The sequence below is a fragment of the Vulpes lagopus genome, chromosome 1 (genome assembly GCF_018345385.1).
Source record: "Vulpes lagopus strain Blue_001 chromosome 1, ASM1834538v1, whole genome shotgun sequence".
NCBI lineage: Eukaryota > Metazoa > Chordata > Mammalia > Carnivora > Canidae > Vulpes > Vulpes lagopus.
In genome coordinates, this window is record NC_054824.1 from 24,034,256 (window position 1) to 24,056,511 (window position 22,256).

Sequence of the window (22,256 nt, forward strand, 5' to 3'; positions counted from 1 at the left end):
CGTTGAAATAGGGCTGAGCATTTTCATTACAGATGGTACTTCACTGACTGAAAATCTACTGGATAGATTCTTAAAGTCTTGAATGGATATGTATATATGATTTGGTTGAGGTCCAACTTATATGTGGCTTTTCTTTTCTCTATTTAAGGACCTGTCCTTCACAGAAGTAATATTGCTGACTATGCCCTTAGTGCAGGCACCACAGCTATGAACACCCAGAGACTTTTAAGAGCTACAAAACTGAACAAACCTATTCTCCTGGAGGGCTCCCCTGGTGTGGGCAAGACAAGTTTGGTGGGAGCATTAGCCAAGGCTTCAGGCAACATCCTTGTTCGAATCAACTTGTCTGAACAGACGGTAAGCTTAGTCATCCTACAGCTGATGAGGATGGGTATATGGAGTAATGGATTTATCTGTTCATAGAGTTTCTTAATCAAAAATAGTTATGACCTTTTCAGTACTCCAAATATGTCTTAGTGATAAAAGACCACAGCAACATGAGCTTCTAAACTAAGTGTCCTTTTGGATACATGAATAACTGATATCTATAATATTGTGCTCTCTAGATGCTTTATTCTAATAGTCTTTTGAGAGGTAATTGCCCAATTCTGTATACTCTCCTTTATTTTTGTACTTTCTAGAAAAAATTAGTAGAAATAAAATGTCCATTTAACAGTCTTACGAAATTATGGGACGAGAAGTGACAAATGAAACTCTCTAGGAATGAGGTCTTGGAGAGGGCCTGGATATTGTTACTGGTCTTTGTTTTTATTTTATTTATTTAAAGATTTTATTTATTTATTTATTCATGGGAGACACAGAGACAGAGGCAGCGACACAGGGAGAAGCAGGCTCCTTACAAGAAACCCTGGACCCGAGTTTACACCCTAAGCCAAAGGCAGATTCAATCACCGAGCCACCCAGGCGTCCCTATTTGTTTTGAGTTTTGTTTTTTATAAAGCTCACCAATTAATTTCCAAGTATAGCTACAGTTGAGAACTACTGATACAGAGCTCTAATCCAAATGATTGATAGAACGATTCTTCAGAGCATGTCTGGGCTCCTGGTAAAGAGTGCTAGGATTGGTTAGTTCTGTCTTGGGTATAAAAAGGAAAAGTGACATAAGGCCCAATAATTTATCAGTTTAGATTTATGGTCTTGAGATCTAGTTAATTTTTTTATGTAATGTTGGCTTTTCCTCCTTTCTACCCCCCTCAAAGGACATCACAGACCTGTTTGGAGCAGATCTACCTGTTGAAGGTGGCAAGGGAGGAGAGTTTGCCTGGCGGGATGGCCCCTTGCTGGCAGCTCTGAAGGCAGGCCATTGGGTTGTGTTGGATGAGGTAAGAGGACTGTCTGTCGTGCCAAGCATGGGGTCACAATGGGAAGAGCAGTCATACTTTTCATATTGCTAGGCTGTATCTCATTGCTGTTTTGCTAGTAAAGATAAATTCTCTAATGAAGAAAAGTCCTCCATGGTTTCTTTTAAGAATAAGAAAAGTCACTTGTAATAAAGCACATATAGAAGCCCCTATATATACAAGCCACTACTCCTTTTGTAAGCCAGCTTCCAGAGAAAAACTGTCTCTTTACCAGTTTATACTGTGGTCTCTGGTGGGCTTGTTTGGTATTTTGTATGTATTTCATGAGTGTTAATACAAAGCAGTGTCAACCACCACATGTTTTATAAGTACAACAAGAAAGACTGCAGGATGTTATTTTAAGAGGCATACAAAAAATGGTGAGAAAACAGTGTTACATGTGCATATTGGATAAGTTTTTGACTGGGGAGAACAGAACCCCTCATGATACCTGGGATAAATGCTGAATCTTAGTGACTAGCAGGCAGCTGGAGATAATGGAAAAGTGATGCACAAAAATAGAATTAAGGCTATGGGCAAAGGTGTTGGGTCACTTTGGGATATGCCTTGTTAATCCAGGAAAAAGCTGGGAAGTAGTTGTGGACTTAAGCGATTGGTGTGATCAAAATGCTATGGATGGAAATTTTGAGACTGGCCCCAGTGGGTCCTAAGATTCACATCCTTTGGGTCTGAGGTTGGAGGGTGGGCTGTGGGATTTCTTTTCAGCTGAGCTGCTTCCTACTTAGCATGGGGGAGATATTAAGGAGGAAGGAGGTGTGTCCCATTCCTTTTTTTGGAAAAAGATGCCTGATAGTATTCTTCAGCTAAGGTGGAAAAAAAAAAAAGAGCCTGGTTTTAAAGTTTAAGGCTCAGACCATACTCTTACTGGGTGGAAATGCATCAAGGTACCCAAGACATTCTTGACTGCAGTCACATTTAAGAGTAGTTTTTAGAGTTTTATCTGTTTGAGAATATTCGGTGGAATTTGTGTTTTGTAGTGTTTATGTAAACATGACACTTGAAATTCTAATATAATGTAGTTCAGTTTTTTGCCCATTTGCATTTTATTGATTTTACATTTTCCTTATTGAATTTTTCCATATTCCTTCAAAACTATCACACTTCGCATCCCTGACCTCTGAACTTAGCATCTGAAGACCTCCATTAAATTCTTTTCATTTTTGGCGCAGAAACAACTTCTTCTCCTTCTCCTTCTCCTTCTCCTTCTCCTTCTCCTTCTCCTTCTCCTTCTCCTCCTCCTTCTCCTCCTCCTCTTTCTCCTTCTCCTCCTTCTCCTCCTTCTCCTCCTCCTCCTTCTTTCCTCCTCCTCCTTCCTTCCTCCTTCCTCCTCCTCCTTCCTTTCTCCTTCCTTCTTCTTCCTCCTTCTTCCTCCTTCCTTCCTCCTTCCTTCTTCTTCTTCCTCCATAGGCAGAGGGAGAAGCAGGGCTCCATGCAGGGAGCCCGACATGGGACTTGATCCTGGGACTCCAGGATCACGCCCTGGGCTGAAGGCGGCGCTAAACCGCTGAGCCACCGGAGCTGCACAGAAACTTCTTATATTTGTTCTTGTTCACAAAAATGTTGGTGAAAGTTACCTGTGTCAGTCTCCTTTGTGTGGTTTATGTCATGGCTTTGAAGCCCATTTGGAGATTTCATTCAGTATTTGAGCTGGGAAAGATCCTTAAGTATGTAAAGAGCAGTCTTTGTCTTTAAAGATCTCAAGAGTTGCAAAAGTGAGATCTCTGTACTGGTAAGTTGTTTTGGTAAGCTAGGATGTGCAAGGTAGGTCCATATAGGGGTGAATACAAAGGATACAGTTTAATTTTAGAGAAGATTTTAACTGCTTTTTTAAAAAAAATTCAGAGTATTTATTCAGTTTACTTAAAAGTTCTTGATAATTTATATACCCTAGATGTCTGACGTGTGTTTGTGCGTGCGTGCGTGTGTGTGTGAAATAATAGGATGAATAAACTTGGTTTAAGAAATAGAATGTGGGATGCCTGGGTGGTTCAGTGGTTGAGCACCTGCCCCTGGCTCAGGGCGTGATCCGCGGTCTCAGGATCGAGTCCCATGTCAGGCTCCCTGCCTAGAGCCTGCTTCTCCCTCTGCCTACTCTTTGCCTTTCTCTCTCTGTGTCTTTCATGAATAAATAAAATCTTAAAAAAAAAAAAATAAAGAAAGAAATAGAATGTTACCAGGGTTCCTAGGGTGGCTCAATTGGTTAAGCATCTGACTTGGTTTTGTCTTCCAAGGAATTGAGCCCCAAGGCAGGCCCTGTGCTCAGCAGGGGGTCTACTAGAGATTCTCTCTCTACCCCTCATACCTTCCTCCCTTCTTTCAAAAAAAAAAAATCTAAAAAAAATAGAATATTACTTATATTGTTTGAGCTTTCTCCTCTTGAAAACAATACTGTTCTACTTTTATGCATATTATTCTGCTTTTTGGTATAGTTATGCCATATTTATATGTAATAAATATGTATATTTTCTTCAAATAGCTCAACCTGGCTTCTCAGTCTGTATTGGAAGGACTCAATGCTTGTTTTGACCACAGAGGAGAAATCTATGTTCCTGAGTTAGGAATGAGTTTTCAAGTACAGCATGAAAAGACGAAGATTTTCGGGTGTCAAAATCCTTTTAGACAAGGAGGTGGGAGGAAGGGCTTGCCAAGGTCTTTCCTTAACAGATTCACTCAGGTAAGATTTGCTGTTGCCATGGAGACTACAGGTGTAGTGTCGAGGGTGATAAGACTGCTGGCACAAAGCTATTAGGATACTCACTATAAGAATGAGAGAGCATCAGTTTAATGATCTGTTTCTCAGTTCTGTGTCTTTATGTAATGAATATTGATGTGACTGATTTCATCATCACTCCCCTCCTGGTATGAGTCCCTTTGTCTTTAGTTAGGAGGATCTGGTGTGTTATCAGTTAGCAGAGAGTAAGGTAACCATTCCTCCAGGAAATCCCATTACTGTGCTCAAAATAAAGGCCAGTATTCAGCCTTTCCAGGTGTCTAAGTGATCTATTAAAATACTGAATTTTTTTTTTTATGATGAAAATAATGCATTTCAGTTAAAGTGAGAAAGAGGGATGCCTGCGTGGCTCAGCGGTTGAGTGTCTGCCCTCGGCCCGGAGTGTGATCCTGGGGTCCGTGGATTTGAGTCCCACCTCGGGCTACCTACAGGGAGCCTGCTCCTCCCTCTGCCTGTGTCTCTGCCTCTCTCCCTCTCTCTCTCTCTCTCTCTCTCTCTCTCTCTCTGTCTCTCATGAATAAATAAATACAATCTAAAAAAAAAAAAAAATAAAGTGAGAAAGAACAGAAAACTACCAGGAAGAATAAAAAAAGTCCAGTATTCTCCATACCAGAGTCAATTATTATTAACATTCGATGTCTTTCTTCCTGCCTATATTCTCATTTGCAGAAATGTGGGGGTGGGGGTGGGGGGGAGAATGTGTGTGTGTACATATGCTTACTTGTTTTAACATTTATTTGCCAAAGTTTGACTAGGCTCCAGTTTTAGAAATGGCTCTAGATGTTAGCTTTCTTTAATGTCCCTTTCCATTGACAGTTAATAATTTGCTGAATATCTTTTCAGAATAATTTATTATGAAGAATTTCAAACATTTAAACTTTTCAACTGAAAAGTTGAAAATTTTAAAAAAAATATTTATTTATTCATGAGAGACACAAAGAGAGAGGCAGAGACAGGCAGAAGGAGAAACAGGCTCCATGCAGGGAGCCTGACGTCGGACTCGATCCCAGGTCTCCAGGATCATGCCCTGGGCTGAAGGCAGCGCTAAACCATTGAGCCACCTGGGCTGCCCAAAAAAGTTGAAATTTTAAATTTAATGATCCTATGCCCTTAAAAAATTCACTAGCATGGAGCTAACAACAAAACCTCTGTTGCCTGCATTTCATTTATCTTTAGGATTCTGTATCCTAAAAATGCAAGGAAAGATTTCTTTTCTTTTCTTTCTTTTTTTTTTTTTGGAAAGATTTCTTTAACTCAATTTTTATATATATCTGAACTGAGGTATCGTTACTTTGGTGTTAAATAACAGTTTTACTTTACAAGTGGTAGTCCTTCTTGGTGTTCAGTAAAGAGAAGCAATAGCATTTCTTCGTGTTCTTTTTGGATTCGATAGGTCTTTGTGGATCCCCTTACAGTAATTGACATGGAGTTCATTGCTAGTACTCTGTTTCCAGCCATTGACAAAAATATTGTTAAGAAGATGGTTGCTTTCAATAACCAAGTAAGTACCTACTTGTATTGTTTTTTATTTTCATGCTGTGATAGAACCATAAGTCTTTTTTAGAACCATAATTTTTTCAATGTGGGATACCATCAAATTTACCAGTCTCTCTAAAATAAACCGCATTGAATAATACACATTTTTAGTGGAAGAAACCACTCATTTGAGGATTATAGTAATTCAGATCTATTATGTGTATGGATGTTAATGCTTACAAGAGTATCCTAATTTAGACATCTGGGTTGGGAGAAAGAGACATTTGTATCAAACCTGCTAATTTCTGTTTCCCGATTATGTATGCATTTGTAGTACAATGAAAGTACTTAATGCAGTGCCCACCAATGGGACATGTTTCCCAATAATGAATGGCATTTTCTTTTTAGATTGATCATGAAGTGACTGTTGAAAAGAAATGGGGGCAAAAAGGAGGACCCTGGGAATTCAACCTTCGGGACCTTTTCCGCTGGTGTCAGTTGATGCTAGTTGACCAGTCTCCTGGGTGTTATGATCCTGGTCAACATGTGTTTTTGGTCTATGGTGAGAGAATGAGAACCAAGGAAGACAAAGAAAAGGTAAGTTTCACTCTTGTTCCTTGTGTTTTTTTCCATCTGAAAGTTGATTTCTTCCTAAGGGAGAGAAAGGGCATACTCACTAATAATACTAACCTCAGGAAAGCTGCTTAGAATTTAGAAGTTAAAGAGACTAAATGTTCACCTATCTCAAGGTCTCAAAGTGCAGAGTAGTTTGCTTTGGAATACGCAATTTGTTGATCTCTCTGAACCCTCTTATTGCAAACCTTCTTAAAACTATGGCCTCCCAGGGGATCCCTGGGTGGCTCAGCGGTTTGGCGCTTGCCTTTGGCCCAGGGCGCGATCCTGGAGTCCCGGGATCGAGTCCCACGTCGGGCTCCTGGCATGGAGCCTGCTTCTCCTTCCTCCTGTGTCTCTGCCCCGCCCCCCCCCCTCAGTCTATCATAAACAAACAAACAAACAAACAAATAAATAAATAAATCTTAAAAAAAACCCAACAACGATGGCCTCCCAGTAATAAAGAACTAGGTCTTCATCATCTTTCAAGGCACAAAGGGGAGAAACAGGAGGAGACAGGTGATAATCAGTAGAGGAGGAGGGTTTTCTGTTTTTAAATAAACTTTTGAGCTACAAAACCTTTTATCTAGAAAATATAAGTAGGTATTGTAGGAGAATATTCTGTATCTGAATGGAAATAAAAATATCTCCTTTGTAAATAGAAAATGACACTAGAATTTCTAGCCAACATTAGAACAACTAATCAGCTGTTCATTTTGCTTTGTGGTATTTAAAGTCCAGTCTCACAGAATACTCACAGTAGCTGCAGGCAAGAGGCACTATCGTGACCTCTTACCAATGAGGATCCAGTGCCTAGAGTCATGGGGTATCACCTATAGTAAGTGGTAGAGCCAGCACTCTAGCCCCGAACTTTCCTTCCATCTCACAATTGTAGCCAATTGTTAACTCATTTATTATGTACAAGTGGCTTTTGGTCATTATATTAGAATAAAGTATTCACCTAGTTTTTAGAAAATATAATTTTATTACTTATAATTCATATACCATCACCTAGAACTTTATTTTCTTTGTCCACTTACTAATTCATTGTGGCAAGACCCTGGCCAGTTAATTGGGTAATTGATGTTAGATGGTATGTCACTATAAGGGAAGGTTTCTATCCGTTCTCTGTGTCAGTTATTGTAATTCACACACACAAAAGTGAGGAAAACTAGTAATAGGAGAAAGGCTTATTTAAGCTGGAAGAGTTTGAGTAAATTCAGTCTGACTTAATAAAACTAAATAAACCACATTGTGAATGTATTTGTAATTTTAATTCTGGTGGACTGTTAGGGAGAGGAGAGGATAATCTGCCTTGGAGTAGAATATAAGGTCACTGAGTACCTGGACCCAGCAGTATGTGACAGGAGCACTTTCTCCTGTGCTGCTCTTTGACCCCTAGTCAATATTTGGTACTGATAATGATTTTACCTTTTTTTTTTTTTCCTGTTTGTCAAACTCTTATTAATTTTTTTAGTTGAGATATAACTGACATAAACATTATTTTCAGGTGTAGAACACAGTGATTCAGTATTTGTTTACCTTGTGAAATCACAATACGTCTAGTTAACACGTGTCACCTTACATAGTTACAAAAGACTTTTTCCTTTGGATGACAACTTTTGAAACCTGTTCTATTAGCAATTTTCAAATACACAATACTGTATTATTGACTACAGTCACCATGCTTTACATTCTGTCCTATGACTTATTTTATAATATTGTTATTTTATTTTCTGACTTTAGTCCAGTGTACAGTGATAATGAGTTTTGGCTGCTTTGTTAGAAACATGCAATTTGGTGTACTTATTTTGGGTGGCCGGAATTTTTCTTGCTACTCTGGACTAAATTGTGTATTTTACACATCCCTAGCTATCCTCTCTGCCCCAATTACTCTTAAAAAGAAATCCAGGAAGGAAAGAAGTAGGGCTATTGGCAAGTTTTCTAATTGTATTTCTGGTAAGGAAGGGATAACTGATGTAAATAATCAGAAAAATAGCAATGGTTGTCATTCTACATAAATATTTAGAAAGCTAAAATCATATTATGGAATAAATCACTTACTAACCATGAGTAAATCCGATAACTCTTATGAATCCTGCTATCTATATCTATAAAGTAGAAATGATACCTATCTTGCAAGGCTGTAAGGATCAGAAATAATCTATTAAAGCACTTCTATAATGTTTGGCACATAATAGATGCTCAAAAAATGGTCATTGCTCTTCAAAATCTTCAGACTATTCTACCTTCTTTTTAGATGGTATCTTTTTTTTTTAAATTTTTATTTATTTATGATAGCCACACACAGAGAGAGAGAGAGAGAGAGGCAGAGACACAGGCAGAGGGAGAAGCAGGCTCCATGCACCGGGAGCCCGACGTGGGATTCGATCCCGGGTCTCCAGGATCGTGTCCTGGGCCAAAGGCAGGCGCCAAACCGCTGCGCCACCCAGGGATCCCCTTAGATGGTATCTTGAATGAGGAAAGCAGATTCAGGGAGGTGTGGGTGGCTCAGTGGTTGAGCCTCTGCTTTCAGCTCAGGGCATGATCCTTGAGACCTGGGATTGAGTCCCACATCGGGCTCCCTGCATGGAGCCTGCTTCTCCCTCTACCTGTGTCTCTGCCTCTCTCTTTGTGTGTCTCTTATGAATAAATGAATAAAATCTTTTAACAAAAAGAAAAAGGAAAGCAGATTCATTTTTCTTTTTTTTTTTCCAGATTCATTTTTCATCTATAGATTTGCCATAATATCCATGGCTTTAATTTATGATATATTCTCAACTGGAATCTCAAATAGTTTGAGATTAGGTGATTACTCTTTTCTTGAGTTCCAGTTTGCTTTCATTCTGAAGATTTAAATAAATGTAATCTATAAGAGAAAAATCAAAAGGATAGGGAAATTGTGACTAGTGTTCATTCACAGTATTGTGATATCTCTTGACTGTGCATGTTTTCTAGAAGATTTGGCTCAGAATTTGATGAAGTGATTCATGTTTTGATTGTATTATCTTCATTTAGGTCATTGCTGTGTTCAAGGATGTGTTTAATTCAAGTTCCAACCCATACTTGGGAACCAGACTATTTCACATCACTCCTTATGATGTTCAGGTGAGTCATGTAGAATAAACCACTATTCTTTTACATTTTTCTTTGATTTCCTCTGCCCCCACAACCAGGCACACTTGTGAAATCTGACTGGCATGTCTTTTTCAGCTGGGCTACTCTGTCCTTTCCCGTGGTAGTTACGTTCCTCTCCTGTCGCGCCGTCCCCTGTTGCTCCTGCACCAGTCATTACAGTCTCTGGAGTCTATTATGAAATGTGTGCAGATGAGCTGGATGGTCATCCTTGTGGGTCCAGCCTCTGTGGGCAAGACCAGCCTGGTCCAGCTTCTGGCACACCTTACTGGTCACACATTAAAGATCATGGCTATGAACAGTGCAATGGATACTACAGAGCTTCTGGGTGGATTTGAGCAGGTAAAGTCTGCCTTTGCATTTTCAGTCAAAACATGTATAATGCTGTGGTCTGACTCTTGGTCTTTTGTGTTGGTGACTACAAGTAGGAATTTTTGTTTTGTTTTTTTAATTTAAAGGAGTGTTCTTTTGACTCTGGCCAGTGGCTATGATGAGTTTATGCTCTGGAAATTTCAGGTTGATCTTATACGGCCATGGAGGCAGCTGCTAGAAAAGGTGGAAGGCACTGTAAGGGCACTGTTAAGAGACAGCCTTCTTATCAGTTCTGATGATGCAGAAGTAGTGCTACGAGCCTGGAGTCACTTTCTTCTGACTTATAAGCCCAAGTGTCTTGGAGATGCTGGTAAAGGTATCACGATGGAGATTGTCAACAAGCTGGAAGCAGTATTATTGCTTATGCAGCGACTCAACAACAAAATCAACTCCTACTCCAAGGCAGGTATGTGTGTTTGGATATGTGTATCAGATATGTAGATAGTATTGTCCATGTAGTGTCCATGTATAAGTAGTAATGTATTTATAAGGTATTATCTGTAATTTTTTAATTAATGTAATAGTTATTTAGAAAACTTGAAAATTTTTGTTTTAGAAAGTAACATGAAGCTGATGTAAAATAATTTAGAATTATCATAAAGCAAAAATGAAAGAAATTTAGTGAGCTTGATAGTTTATCTTGTATGTAATCATCTATGATAGTAAATTATTTACGTGTAAACTGGCTTTTTTCTTGACTTTTAAAACTAGTTAAGTAATTTCTCAAAATATTAACATTTATTCATTCATTCAGTTAGTTATGATTTTATTTACTTATTCATGAGAGACTCAGAGAGAGAGAGAGACAGAAATGGAGGCAGAGGGAGAAGCAGGCTCCATGCAGGGAGCCTGATGCAGGCCTCAATCCCAGGACCGCAAGATCACGCCCTGAGCCAAAGACAGATAGATGCTCAACCGCTGAGCCACCTAGGCGTCCCTAAAATTTTATTTTATTTTAAATTATTATTTATTTATTTGAAGAGAGTGCATGCTCAAGAGAGCAAGAGTGTGTGGGGGGTTGGGGGGGTGGAAGGGAGAGAAGAGAAACAAGCAGACTCCCTGCTGAGCAGGGAGCCTGACTTGGGGCTCCATCCCAGGACCCTAGATCATGACCTGAGCCAAAGGCAGATGCTTAATCAACTGAGCCACCCAGGCACTCCCCAAAATTAAATATTTAAATGGGAGAATAGAAATCTAAATTGATCATTAAGATGTGTTTATTAGTTTTGTATAGAAAGTGGAAAAAAATCTTCAGTTAACATGGAATCTCCTCGCATTTTGTGGTGCAGTTTTTTGGGTGATGAAGAGTATGCTTTTAGGGAAGATTAAAGGCTCATAGATTGTGTCCGTCACTATGATTGTCATCTTTTATTTTCAAAGCCTGTTACTGGTTATAAAGGGTTGATTCCTTAGAGATAAAGAAGTGAGACTCCTCTCATCTAACTCTGTAAACAATGTATCCATGGCTGTGGGTCAAATAGTTTACTTTCTTAAGCAGGAGAATGATTTTTTTGTTGATTTGATTTGTCAATTCCCCCAATTCAAGCCCATTATTTAGATTTGAAATCCTTTCCTCATTCACTCAAATTTAATTGTGAGAGATATTTAATGGAGTTATACATTGGTTTATAAATTTTTTGAAGGTGAATATTATAAAATTTCCCATTGAGCTATGAATTCCAAGTGGGTGGTAGTCTTGTATTAAAAATTTACTTTTTTAAAAAAATTTTTATTTACTTATGATAGTCACAGAGAGAGAGAGAGGGGCAGAGACACAGGCAGAGAGAGAAGCAGGCTCATGCACTGGGAGCCCAATGTGGGATTCGATCCCGGGTCTCCAGGATCGCACCCTGGGCCAAAGGCAGGCGCTAAACCGCTGCACCACCCAGGGATCCCTGGTTCAAACCTTTTGTTCCATAGTGAGAAGCTCCACGTTTTCAGGCTTTTCCAAGTTGTGGGTCACACAGCACTAGAGATGGGGTTTATGGTGAGAATATTTCTCAGCCTTTCCTGTTTGCTTCAACGTGGTAGGTTTGTTTCCAGTCTGTCTGAGACCTCTGTGGTATGTTTGAGTTCCCTCTCCTTGCTTTGCGATCCTGAAATTGCTTCCAGGCAGAAATCAAGTGAAATTATAGGGCTTCCTTTCCTTAGGTGTCACAGCCCTCTGCTGTTGGCCAGTGTTTGAAAGCAGTTGTTTCATATATTTGATATAGTTTTTAGGTGGTTAACAGTGGAGGTAAAGTCTAAACTTTATTATTCCTCATGGAGTCCAATGCATAATACTTGGTGATATGAACAAGAGTCCTACGAGAACTTCCAATAAAAAAAAAAGAGCAGTTGAAAAGTTTTTGGCATGGGCCGTTTAAGCACTAAGCAAATAAATACCGGTTGTTACTATAATCGTATGATATCGTCATTATAAAGAAAGTCTAGTTTAATGGCGTTGATTTTCATTGTGCCAATTTTTAGTGTCCTTTCATTTGATAAAAATGCGGTAATAGGTGGGAGGCATTATTCTCCTTATGCCATTTAAGAAATTATAACAAAGATTATTTACCTTTACTATCACCTTTGAGTTCCCTCTACCTAGCCATTAATTCAGAAAGGCATTAAAAAATATTTTCTGCCACCAGCCCTAATTTTTCTTTTCTTTTCTTTTTTTCCTCTCTTTTCTTTTCTTCTTTTCTTTTCTTTTCTTTCTTTCTTTTTTTTTTTTTTACCTGTTTTGTTTAAACAAAAAAACAAAAAACCCCTTCTTATTTATACTCTATTACAAAACTTTAAACACTAGGGCCAGGGACTTCTGGGTGGCTCAGCAGTTGAGCGTCTGCCTTTGGTTCAGGGCGCAATCCCATTCCAGGGATCGAGTCCTCCATCGGACTCCCTGCAAGGAGCCTGCCTCTCCCTCTGCCTGTGTCTCTGCATCTCTCTCTCTTTCTCATGAATAAATAAAGAAATCTTTTTAAAAAACCTGGGTCAGAAGTTTCTAATTTTATTTCTTTTTAAAAATATTTTATTTATTCATGAAAGACACAGAGAGAGAGAGAGGCAGATATACAGGTAGAGGGAGAGGCAGCTCCATGCAGGGAGCCTGATGTGGGACTCGATTCCGGGTCTACAGGATCATGCCCTGGGCCGAAGGCAGGAGCTAAACCACTGAGCCACCCAGGCTGCCCTCCAATTTTCTTTTAATAAACTCTTAGGGCTTTTTGTTTTTCTTTTGTTGGTTTTCTTATTGTCCCAGTTTGAAAATAAATGCTATGGCTGTGATGTTTCAGAATTTGCCAAACTTGTGGAAGAGTTCCGAAATTTTGGGGTGAAGCTTCTGCAGTCCACCAGTGGCCACAGCCATGGCACATTTGAATGGGTTGACAGCATGTTTGTTCGGGCTCTGAAGTCTGGAGATTGGCTTTTGATGGACAATGTTAACTTCTGCAAGTAAGGACCTTCTGCTTAATCGCAACATTGATATTTGAGATATGCTTGTCAAAGTAGAAACCCAGTTGAAAGCTCTGGTATTTTGAACCCATTGTTAACTAGATACATATTCCTGTGGTGAACAAAGGTCATTAGTTTCAAGATTTTAGTTTTGTATGACTGTTTTGAACTGAGCTGAAGGCTAACACAATTGGGTTACTTTTCCAACCATTTTTGAGGTAGACCTTTTTATTTAATATCGAAAATACTCCTTTTGTTAGGGTCATTCTTGAGGTCAAATTTTTGAAATAGCGATCTTTTACAGGCCAGACATTTAGTAAATGTGCATCAGTGTGTATTGCTTTGATTCTGAAGTAAGGAAAAAGGCATCGTAAAACTTCCGTAGTACACAGCATAATAGAAACTATTCCAGGTCAAGATGATGAGTTTCTCTACCTGGAGATTTTTTCAGAATGTTTGAATAGAAATCCAGGTGTCTTCAAAGTGGTTTGATAATGTTAGGAAGTGGAGAGATGGAGAAAGAAAAAAGAAAGAGCTATAGATCATGGAACAATTTTCCTTAATTTCATTTACTTATTTAACAAATATTTTGCATATTTACTGTTTGTAAATTTCTGGAAAGAATGCCTTTGGGAGTGAAAAGGGGACTGGACAGGGAGAGAGAGCACAATTCTATATGGGGGGAGTGGTCTATGCTTAAGGACGACCTGAGTCAGGAGCAGTAGGAGGCCTGTGCAAGGAAAATAGAACCAGTGCAGCGTGTCAAACTGTCACCATTGTATTTGAATTCTCTTTGTGCAGCCCATCGGTGCTGGATCGTTTGAATGCTTTGCTTGAACCTGGAGGTGTTCTCACTCTTAGTGAGAGGGGGATGATAGATGGATCCACTCCCACCATAACACCAAATCCCAATTTCAGGTATTCTTGCCTCTTAAGTTTCTGCTTAAGAATCTGACTGCCTCAAAAAAAAAAAAAAAAAAAAAAAAGAATCTGACTGCCTCAATTAAGTAGGACCTTCTTACATGTTTTATTTATACATCCAGTTATAAGTATATTCACCCATTTATTGATTCAGTTAGCACATATTTATTTAGGCTTTGCTATTTGCCAGACTCTGGGATCGCATCAGTAAACAAGAGGGGTCTCCTGGTTGGCTCTGTAGGTAGAACATGTGACTCTTGATCTTGGAGTTGTGAGTTCAAGCCCCATTGTGGGCACAGAGCTTACTTTAAAAAATAATAATAAAAAAATAAGAGAGGTGAGGTCCCTATTGTGGGATGATGGTAAAGGGTAGAAGCAGGGAGACTGATCACAAGTTTTTTGCAGTAGTTCAGGCAAGAGATAGCTTAGACTAGGGTGGCCATATGAGTGGGACTTTCTGATGGATGTGTGGGTTGAAAAAAAGAGGAAGCAAGGATTTTATACAAGATTTTGGCTTGGGTAATTGGTAAATATGGGAACCATTTATTGAGAAAGGAAAGACTGGCAAAGGAGCAGGTTTGACATGGGAAGGTTAGCAGGGAATCCACTGTTTAGCTTTGGAGATGTTGGCTATATGGAGATGTTGCTAGACATATATGAAGGTAATTGTTTCAGGAGAATACACTGCTCCCTTTTCTGATCTCTGTAGGTGAGTTAGAATGATGAATTAGCACTGTCTGATTTGGGGACTATCTGAAAGAATTTATATTCTCAGCATTAAAGGTGCATTGGATAAACAGTTTCTAAGGAGAATAGGTTTAGAGAAACTGATTTTGCTATATTGGTGTATTTTGGCACTAAAAGATAGAATATAGATGAAAATAGCAGAGTTTTAGTTAATGGTATCTCCCTCGATAAACTCCCTGAAGTTCTAACACATAGGATTTGCCCTCATCAGTTGTTGCTGAGCTGCATCATTGGTTGCAATGATTTTAATTTTTAATTTTTTTTCCCTTTGAATTGCTAGACTTTTTCTCTCGATGGATCCTGTTCATGGAGAAATATCCCGAGCTATGAGGAATCGTGGACTTGAAATCTACATTTCAGGAGAAGGGGATGGAAACATCCCAGATGACCTGGATTTGAAAGTTCTGCTGCACAGCCTTGGGTTGGTGGGGGATAGTGTGTGTGATAGCCTCTTGGCTCTACACACAGAGATCCAAAGCACTGTAGTAGGTAAGGTGCTTGACTTACAGGCCTCTGCAGAGTTTTATTCTTCTAGAAATTCATATGTTTTTTCATTTGACTGCTAATCTAGGAGTTCTTAAATTTAGTGTACATACAAATAGGAATTACCAGAAAAGTCTGTTAAAAATAGAGATGTGCTGATGCCTATCTTCCCCCTAAGAGATTGGGTTCAGTAAATCTGGGTGAGACACAGAAATTAGTATTTTAAAGAAGCTCCCCAGATGATTCTGGTAGATTCATTCAGACACTCTTACCTTAAGGAATACTGCTTTAGGCACTAAAATTTGTAAAGTTTATCCCTTTTATCTGGTCATTGAGTCTTTTGAAGATAGAATAAAGAGGGAACTTTGAACTGCTTAAAACAGACAGGTGTTATTTCTTCTAATAAAACCTATCTGTCCAAATATACAGGAACAGGCAAGAATAATAACAAAGGTAATGATAAATGCTATATATTGAGTAACTGCTATGTGTTAGGTACAATGTCTATTGGTTTTTTAGTTTTCACATTAATTCATGGCATGTTTTCGTGTTACAGAATAGGGTTCAGAGAGGTTGAATAACTCATCAAAGCCAAACAGTGAGGCTTTGATTGTAGTTCTGTTGGATTTTAAAGTGCATGGTCCTTTATGAGGCCATGCTCATTTTGCTACTTCAGCGTTTGTCAACTTTAGATTAAGGATAATAAATGACCAGGCTTTGTCCTACTTGTAGTTTTCACTTTCCTGCAGTATGTTTGTGACAGCCAGAAATGGAGGGAGGGAGACAAGATAGGGAAGGAATATGAATGTTCTTACAAGTCCATAATGTGCTGGTGAGACTCTAGATTCTACTTAGAAGGCTTTCTAAGGTAAGTGGGTGGATTGAATGAAACAAAGTTTGATGAGAAGATGAATTTCTCTATTTTCATTGGAGATTTTGCAGAATCTGTTGCCCATAGATGGCAATATTTTTTTTCTTTATAGGTTCTCCAACGTCCTCTATTTCAACTCTAATTCAAACAGCCTTATTCATTGTGCAGTACCTACAGCGAGGGCTGAGTTTAGACAGAGCCTTTTCTGAAGTATGCTGGGAAGCATATGTCTGCTCCCAGCATTCACCAGCAAACCGGAAGGTACCATGAAGTATTTCAAACAGCTTTCTCATTTATAACACTTTGCATTATTTGGATGGGGGAAATTCCTTTTATTGATGGTGACTTTAATGAACTGAGAGTGGAGCACTTCAGTTACTCTGTAGTAGAGACCTGGTATCTAAGTACTTTTCTGGAAAATAGGTTAAATGTAAATATTCTTTGAAACTTAACTGTCTTTAGGCAAAGTGGAATTTAGCTTGTAGTGTTGAAAATTGAAGACTGATGAGAGTTGTGGGATGATCACAAAGGTCCTGGAAAACTATTATTCCTCTTCTACTTTTTGGTAATAGCACTTAGATGTTGCCTGTGTGTTTTTATCTCCTACCAGCTTGCACAGGCTTTACTGGAGAAACATGTTTTTTCTCTTCGAGCACATGAAACCTGGGGTAACTCCATCCTTGCTATGGGCCTGTGGCCAGATTCTCTGCCCTCAGCTCTCTTTGCTACAGAAGACTCTCACCTGTCTGTAGTCCGAAGTGATGGACAGATCTTAGTATATTGCCTTAACAGGATGAGCATGAAAACCAGCAGCTGGGCCAGGTTAGTGGAGCCTTGAGTTTGTGTCTCTTTGGCATCTTGACTTTTTTTTGATGGTAGTGGTCATGACCCAACATGTTTGACCGGAATGTTATATGGTCATTTATTACCCAGCTGTTATAGTTTCCTTGTTCATTGTAATATTGCTCCCTATTTATTATTCACTAGATATGTTTTAATTATTCTCCTTTGAAAGGGACTAATATTTTCCCTATTACTTCTTTGATCTGTTATTTGTAAAGTTATTTTCCTGGTTCTTTGAAATGTAAAATGAAAGTTCATTCTAGTACTGACTTTGCCTTATTTTTCTAATGAATTTCAGGATTCAGCCTCTTACCTTACCCGATTTAGAGAAAATTATGCAGTCTCCTAACCCTGAGAGCTTGAAATTCAGTTCAGTCGAAGTGGATACTTACTGGATTGATGAACCAGAAGTTCTGGCCATGGCTGTTAAATTGCTTATAGAACGAGCAACCAATCAAGATTGGATGCTCAGAGTTAAATGGCTTTATCATTTAGCCAAGAATATACCACAGGGGTTGGGTGAGTTGAAAAGCTTAATTTGTACAATAAGTGCATAAATAAACTATTTTAGTGCCTCAGTAGCTGTATTATCCTGTGAGGACACTTAAAATTGTATCTGGGAGATCTAGCAATAAATTTGTTACCTGGCCTTACTATTTGTATAGCTGTTAGAAAACATTAAGGCATGTAACTGCCCTTAGATGTGTCCTAAGAGAAACTTTGCCCCTGTGTAATCCTTAGCATTTCATGGTCTTCCACTTTTCTATCAAATCCAAAAGGAAAATGTACTATATCATGTTACTGCTTATTTTTTTAACATGCTGCTATACAACCATCCTATCTGGGGAAGGTTGTTTTTGGTAAACTTCATTTGCCTTAAAGTGCTTAAGAGACTTATTTTAGTTCCAGTATTCTAAGTTGTCCTGCTTAATTTCTTTGTACTTTTTTTTCATTTTAAGAGGAAAAACCAACCTTAACAACATTGCACGGGTTGCAAAGTACAGGACTTGGAATTTGTTGGTAGAACTTGTTGCCTAAAGTAGTAGAGTTTATATGAACCTTTCTATCCATGAGAACTTAGCCAAAGAATATGTGTATTGTATTATGCATGTGATCTGTCTAAAATTGTATAGAGAGAATTTGTATTTTATCTGCATTGTCCTGTATGAGAGCTACTAGCCACAGGTAGCTACTAAAATGTAAATATAAATTAATTAAAGTTAAATAAAATCTAAAAATCCAGTCCTTAGTTGCACTGGCCACATTTCACATGCTTACTAACACAAGACTAATGGCTGCCCTCACACTGCAACTATAGGATGTTTCCATTATTGCAAAAAGTTTGCTTGGACAGCCCCACTTTAGATATTAACATTATTTCTCCTTTCTCCACAGAATCAATACAGATTCATTTGGAAGCCAGTGCTGCATCTCTTAGGAATTTTTACTCAAATTCTCTCTCAGCTGGGGTCAGTAATGTCATCAAAATATTACAACCAAATATAACAGGTACTGCACCTGATTTAATTTCGAGTTCAGGAAATGCACAGTTTAGGAAATTGGTTCATTGAGTCCATGGAAAAAGACCTGTCACAACTGCCACTATAATAAACACTGTATTTTGGAAGACTCAATGTATCCAGATGCAAATTCCACTTTTTTTTGTTTGAAACTATCCATTTATTCTTTAGTCTTTGAAAGAGGATGGTGATATACAACATAGGGAGAGAAAATGGGAGTTGGAAGACTGGTCTGTGGTCCCAAATCAGCCACAAACTGGCTTCATTTGGAAACCATCATTCATACTTACTGCCTATGTTTGAATAATAGGGGAATTCTATTCATTTTTCTGGGTCCCTTCCACTCAAAGCATTCTGTTACTTATTAGTGTTGTTATCAGAAAGGGTTTTAAGCTATGGGTATATAGTGTGAATTACTTCAGAAGGTACAAAACCTTAATAAACTTTTTAAAGCCTTAAATATAAAGTTACAAAACCATAATGATAAAATAAATAGCCATTCAAGGTATCTAATCAAATGAGGCATTCAGGGACACCTGGGTGACTCAGCTGTTGAGCATCTGCCTTTGGCCCAGGGCATGATCCTGGGTCCCGGGATCAAGTTCCGCATCGGGCTCCCTGCGTGGAGCCTGCTTCTCTGCCTATGTCTCTGTCATTCTCTCTCTCTCTCTCTCTCTCTCTCTGTCTCTCATGAAGAAGTAAATAAAATCTTAAAAACAAAAAGCAAATGAGGCACTCAGAACTTTTTTATTTTTATTTCTTAAAAAGACTATTTGAGACAGAGGACAGGTGGGGAGAGGGGCAAAGACAGAGGGAGAAGCAGAGTCCCCACTGAGTGGGGAGCCTGACTTGGGGCTTGATCCTGGGACCATGTGCGGAGTGGAAGTCAAACACTTTACTGACCTAGCCACCTGGGAGCCCCCAGAATTTATTTTTAATTAGAGTAAGATTCTTTTACTTGAAGAGAATAATATGAAGTTGGTTGAACATAAGCATTATGTTCATAAGCATAATGAAGAAATTAGGGACATGTTCACAGAACCAGGTTTTCAATTTCCCATCCCTATCTTCATTTGATATTGATCAAAACATACCATTGCCATTTGGTTTAGAAGAAAACATGCATGATGCTTTTGTGCTACACCAGTTGTCTTTTGTACACTAAAGGTAACAGGTAAACGTTTGGGAAGAAATCAAATAATAGGGAAAACTCCTGTACTGGTCATGTTGTGGCTGAAATAAATCATGCTTTCCCAAGTATGAAAGAATTTTGGTCTTTGGGAATAGTTCTAGACTAGAGTAGCAGTTTCCCTTTTTAGCAGGTATCATTTGCCCACTGTTGGAACATAGTAGGTATGCCTTCATCTTCCTTTTCAAGTGTATAGCTTTGGATCATGTAGTCTTACTGGACTTTGGAATGTGAGTTCCCTCCATGTACTTTGCTGTTCACAGTAGGCATTTGTTAGTCTACTGTATAGTAGATAACCTTTATTTACTATTATTTAAAGTTTTTATATGTTAATTGAATTTAAATTGCTTTATTATTAGTTTCAGAAGTAGAAGTCAGTGATTCTTCTATAATACCCAGTGCTCATTATGTCCTATGCCCTCTTTAATGTCCATCAGCCAGTTATTCCCTCCCCCTTCCTCCTCTTCTCCAGAAACCCTCAGTTTGTTTCCTGTGATTAAGAGTCTCTTAATGGTTTGTCTCCCTCTCTTGTTTTATTTTTTCCTTTCTTTCCCTATGATCCTCTGTTTCGTTTCTTAAATTCCACATATCAGTGAGATCATATGTCTTTCTCTGATTGACTTATTTCACTTAGCATAATACCCTCTAGCTCCATCCATGTCATTGCAAGTGGCAAGATTTCTCTTTATTTGGTGGCTGAGTAGTATTCCATTGTATACATCTATATACCACATCTTCTTTATCCGATACATTCATCTGTCGATGGACATCTGGGCTCTTTCCTAGTTTGGCCATAGGGGACATTGCTTCTATGAACACTGGGATGCAGGTACCCTCTTCAGATGGTAGATACCTTTAAGATTTGAAGTGCTCCACTGACCTACCCAGCCGCTTTGAAGTTTATGTTACCTTTGTTTTGTTTTGCCTCCCTTTTTTGAGTTGTCACAGCCTCTGGAGAAAAGTCAGATCTGATCACTGCTGCCTTACAGAAGAGGTGCCAAGTTTAAGCCGAAGAAGCAGCAGATGCCACATTCTCTGATTATAAAGAAAGGGCTTTTTTAAATAATAAAATAATCTTGAGGGTTTTTTTTGTGTGTGTATGTATTTTAAAGATTTATTTATTTTTGAGAGAGAGTGCACCTGTGCTTGCAAGTTCAAAGAAGAGGGGGAGAAGTAGAGGGAGAGGACTCTCAGGCTGACTCCATGCATGCACAGGATCTGACACAGGTCCCATGACCCTGAGATCAGGACCTGAGCTGAAATAAGAGTTGGACACTGAACTATGCCACCCAAGTGCTCCTTGAATTGATTTCCGTATTGAAATCAAATAATGAGACATATTTATTCATTTTCCCACCACGTAAGCTAGTTTTTTGAAGTTAATGACAGCAGATTGGGTGATTAAGCTCATGAATTGTTTTTGGAGCAAGTGACTGTATTGGTTGGAATGCTTATGTTCCAGAGAGATTACTTTATATACTGCAGTGGAATGAATTTTCAGGACTAGTAGAAATTTTGCATTTAGAAAGGAAAGTGTAAAAGCAGTTGGATTTTACTTTTCTAATGCTGTGGGCTGAAACTAGCAATTTTCCTAATTCTGTCCCTTCCCCATCAGAACTGAATATGATCAAATTAAGATAGTAAAAATCTTCAATTGAAGTTTTCTAGGCAAAGAGTTTAACTCCAAAATTCTACTTTTTGTTTTATATTTTCACCAGATGAATTTGTGATTCTTTTGGATCCCCGATGGAATATGCAGGCTTTGGACATCATTAGAAATTCAATGGACTTTGATCCACAAACAGACCAGCCTGAGCAGCTCTTTGCCCTTTTAGAGTCTGTTGCGAACAAGTAGGTGAAGCCTGATATTCTGAGCACTGTTTACCTCATTGTACAATATAGCTTTACAGATTATACCTTTTCTAAACTCTGTCAAGTTTAGCTTACATGTGTTTAATCTTCTGAACCCGAGAAGTGGTGGATATTAGGTGGGATTTCCTTCATTGCTGCTTCTCCTTTATGCTCTCTGCTCATTCAAGTAATTCTGGCTCTGGTGTCAAAATGCCTGTAAATTTTGCAAGTTTTTAATAATTTAATAGGATGCTTTTAGAGATATATCAGCTTAACGTTAATGTTGTCTTTATTTTGCAATTAATCCTTTATCATAGGATAGTCATGTTTCCATTGTTTTCTATTCATGATTTGCAGCAGCTCCTCCCATTTTCACCTGCTCATTCTTTCACAGGTCCTTTCCTCAGCCTTACACATCACTTCCCATGTTGGAGAAATATGTAGCACCTGTACGCTCACCTACCTACACACTCAACATACAAATTTATCTAATTGTTTCATAGGCTGGTCTTTCCTCACATTTAATACAATGGCCAGCATTATTTTTTTAATTGACTATCAGTGTAATGTAATACTTTTTTTTTTAATATAGTGAAAAAATTTATATTTATTTATAGCTGGCTGGACTCAGTTTAGATGATCCCAATTTTGTTGGCAACATCCAAAGCATCATAGTCAGGAGGCA

At 38.6% G+C, this 22,256-nt stretch overlaps 1 protein-coding gene across 4 annotated transcripts in view; it reads left to right on the forward strand.

The window, feature by feature from the left end:
• The window catches only part of MDN1 (midasin AAA ATPase 1), a 162,419-nt gene that overhangs the window by 81,820 nt on the left and 58,343 nt on the right, over window positions 1-22,256 (forward strand). For all 4 annotated transcript variants that reach the window (XM_041757895.1, XM_041757899.1, XM_041757912.1 and 1 more), the window contains 16 exons: window positions 149-357; window positions 1,221-1,343; window positions 3,859-4,056; window positions 5,507-5,614; window positions 5,998-6,186; window positions 9,220-9,309; window positions 9,415-9,678; window positions 9,853-10,114; window positions 12,987-13,146; window positions 13,948-14,064; window positions 15,095-15,303; window positions 16,281-16,429; window positions 16,779-16,990; window positions 17,310-17,530; window positions 18,407-18,520; window positions 21,439-21,571. In XM_041757895.1, the coding sequence (XP_041613829.1) occupies window positions 149-357; window positions 1,221-1,343; window positions 3,859-4,056; window positions 5,507-5,614; window positions 5,998-6,186; window positions 9,220-9,309; window positions 9,415-9,678; window positions 9,853-10,114; window positions 12,987-13,146; window positions 13,948-14,064; window positions 15,095-15,303; window positions 16,281-16,429; window positions 16,779-16,990; window positions 17,310-17,530; window positions 18,407-18,520; window positions 21,439-21,571 (2,758 nt within the window). The remainder of the gene's footprint in view (window positions 1-148; window positions 358-1,220; window positions 1,344-3,858; window positions 4,057-5,506; window positions 5,615-5,997; window positions 6,187-9,219; window positions 9,310-9,414; window positions 9,679-9,852; window positions 10,115-12,986; window positions 13,147-13,947; window positions 14,065-15,094; window positions 15,304-16,280; window positions 16,430-16,778; window positions 16,991-17,309; window positions 17,531-18,406; window positions 18,521-21,438; window positions 21,572-22,256) is intronic.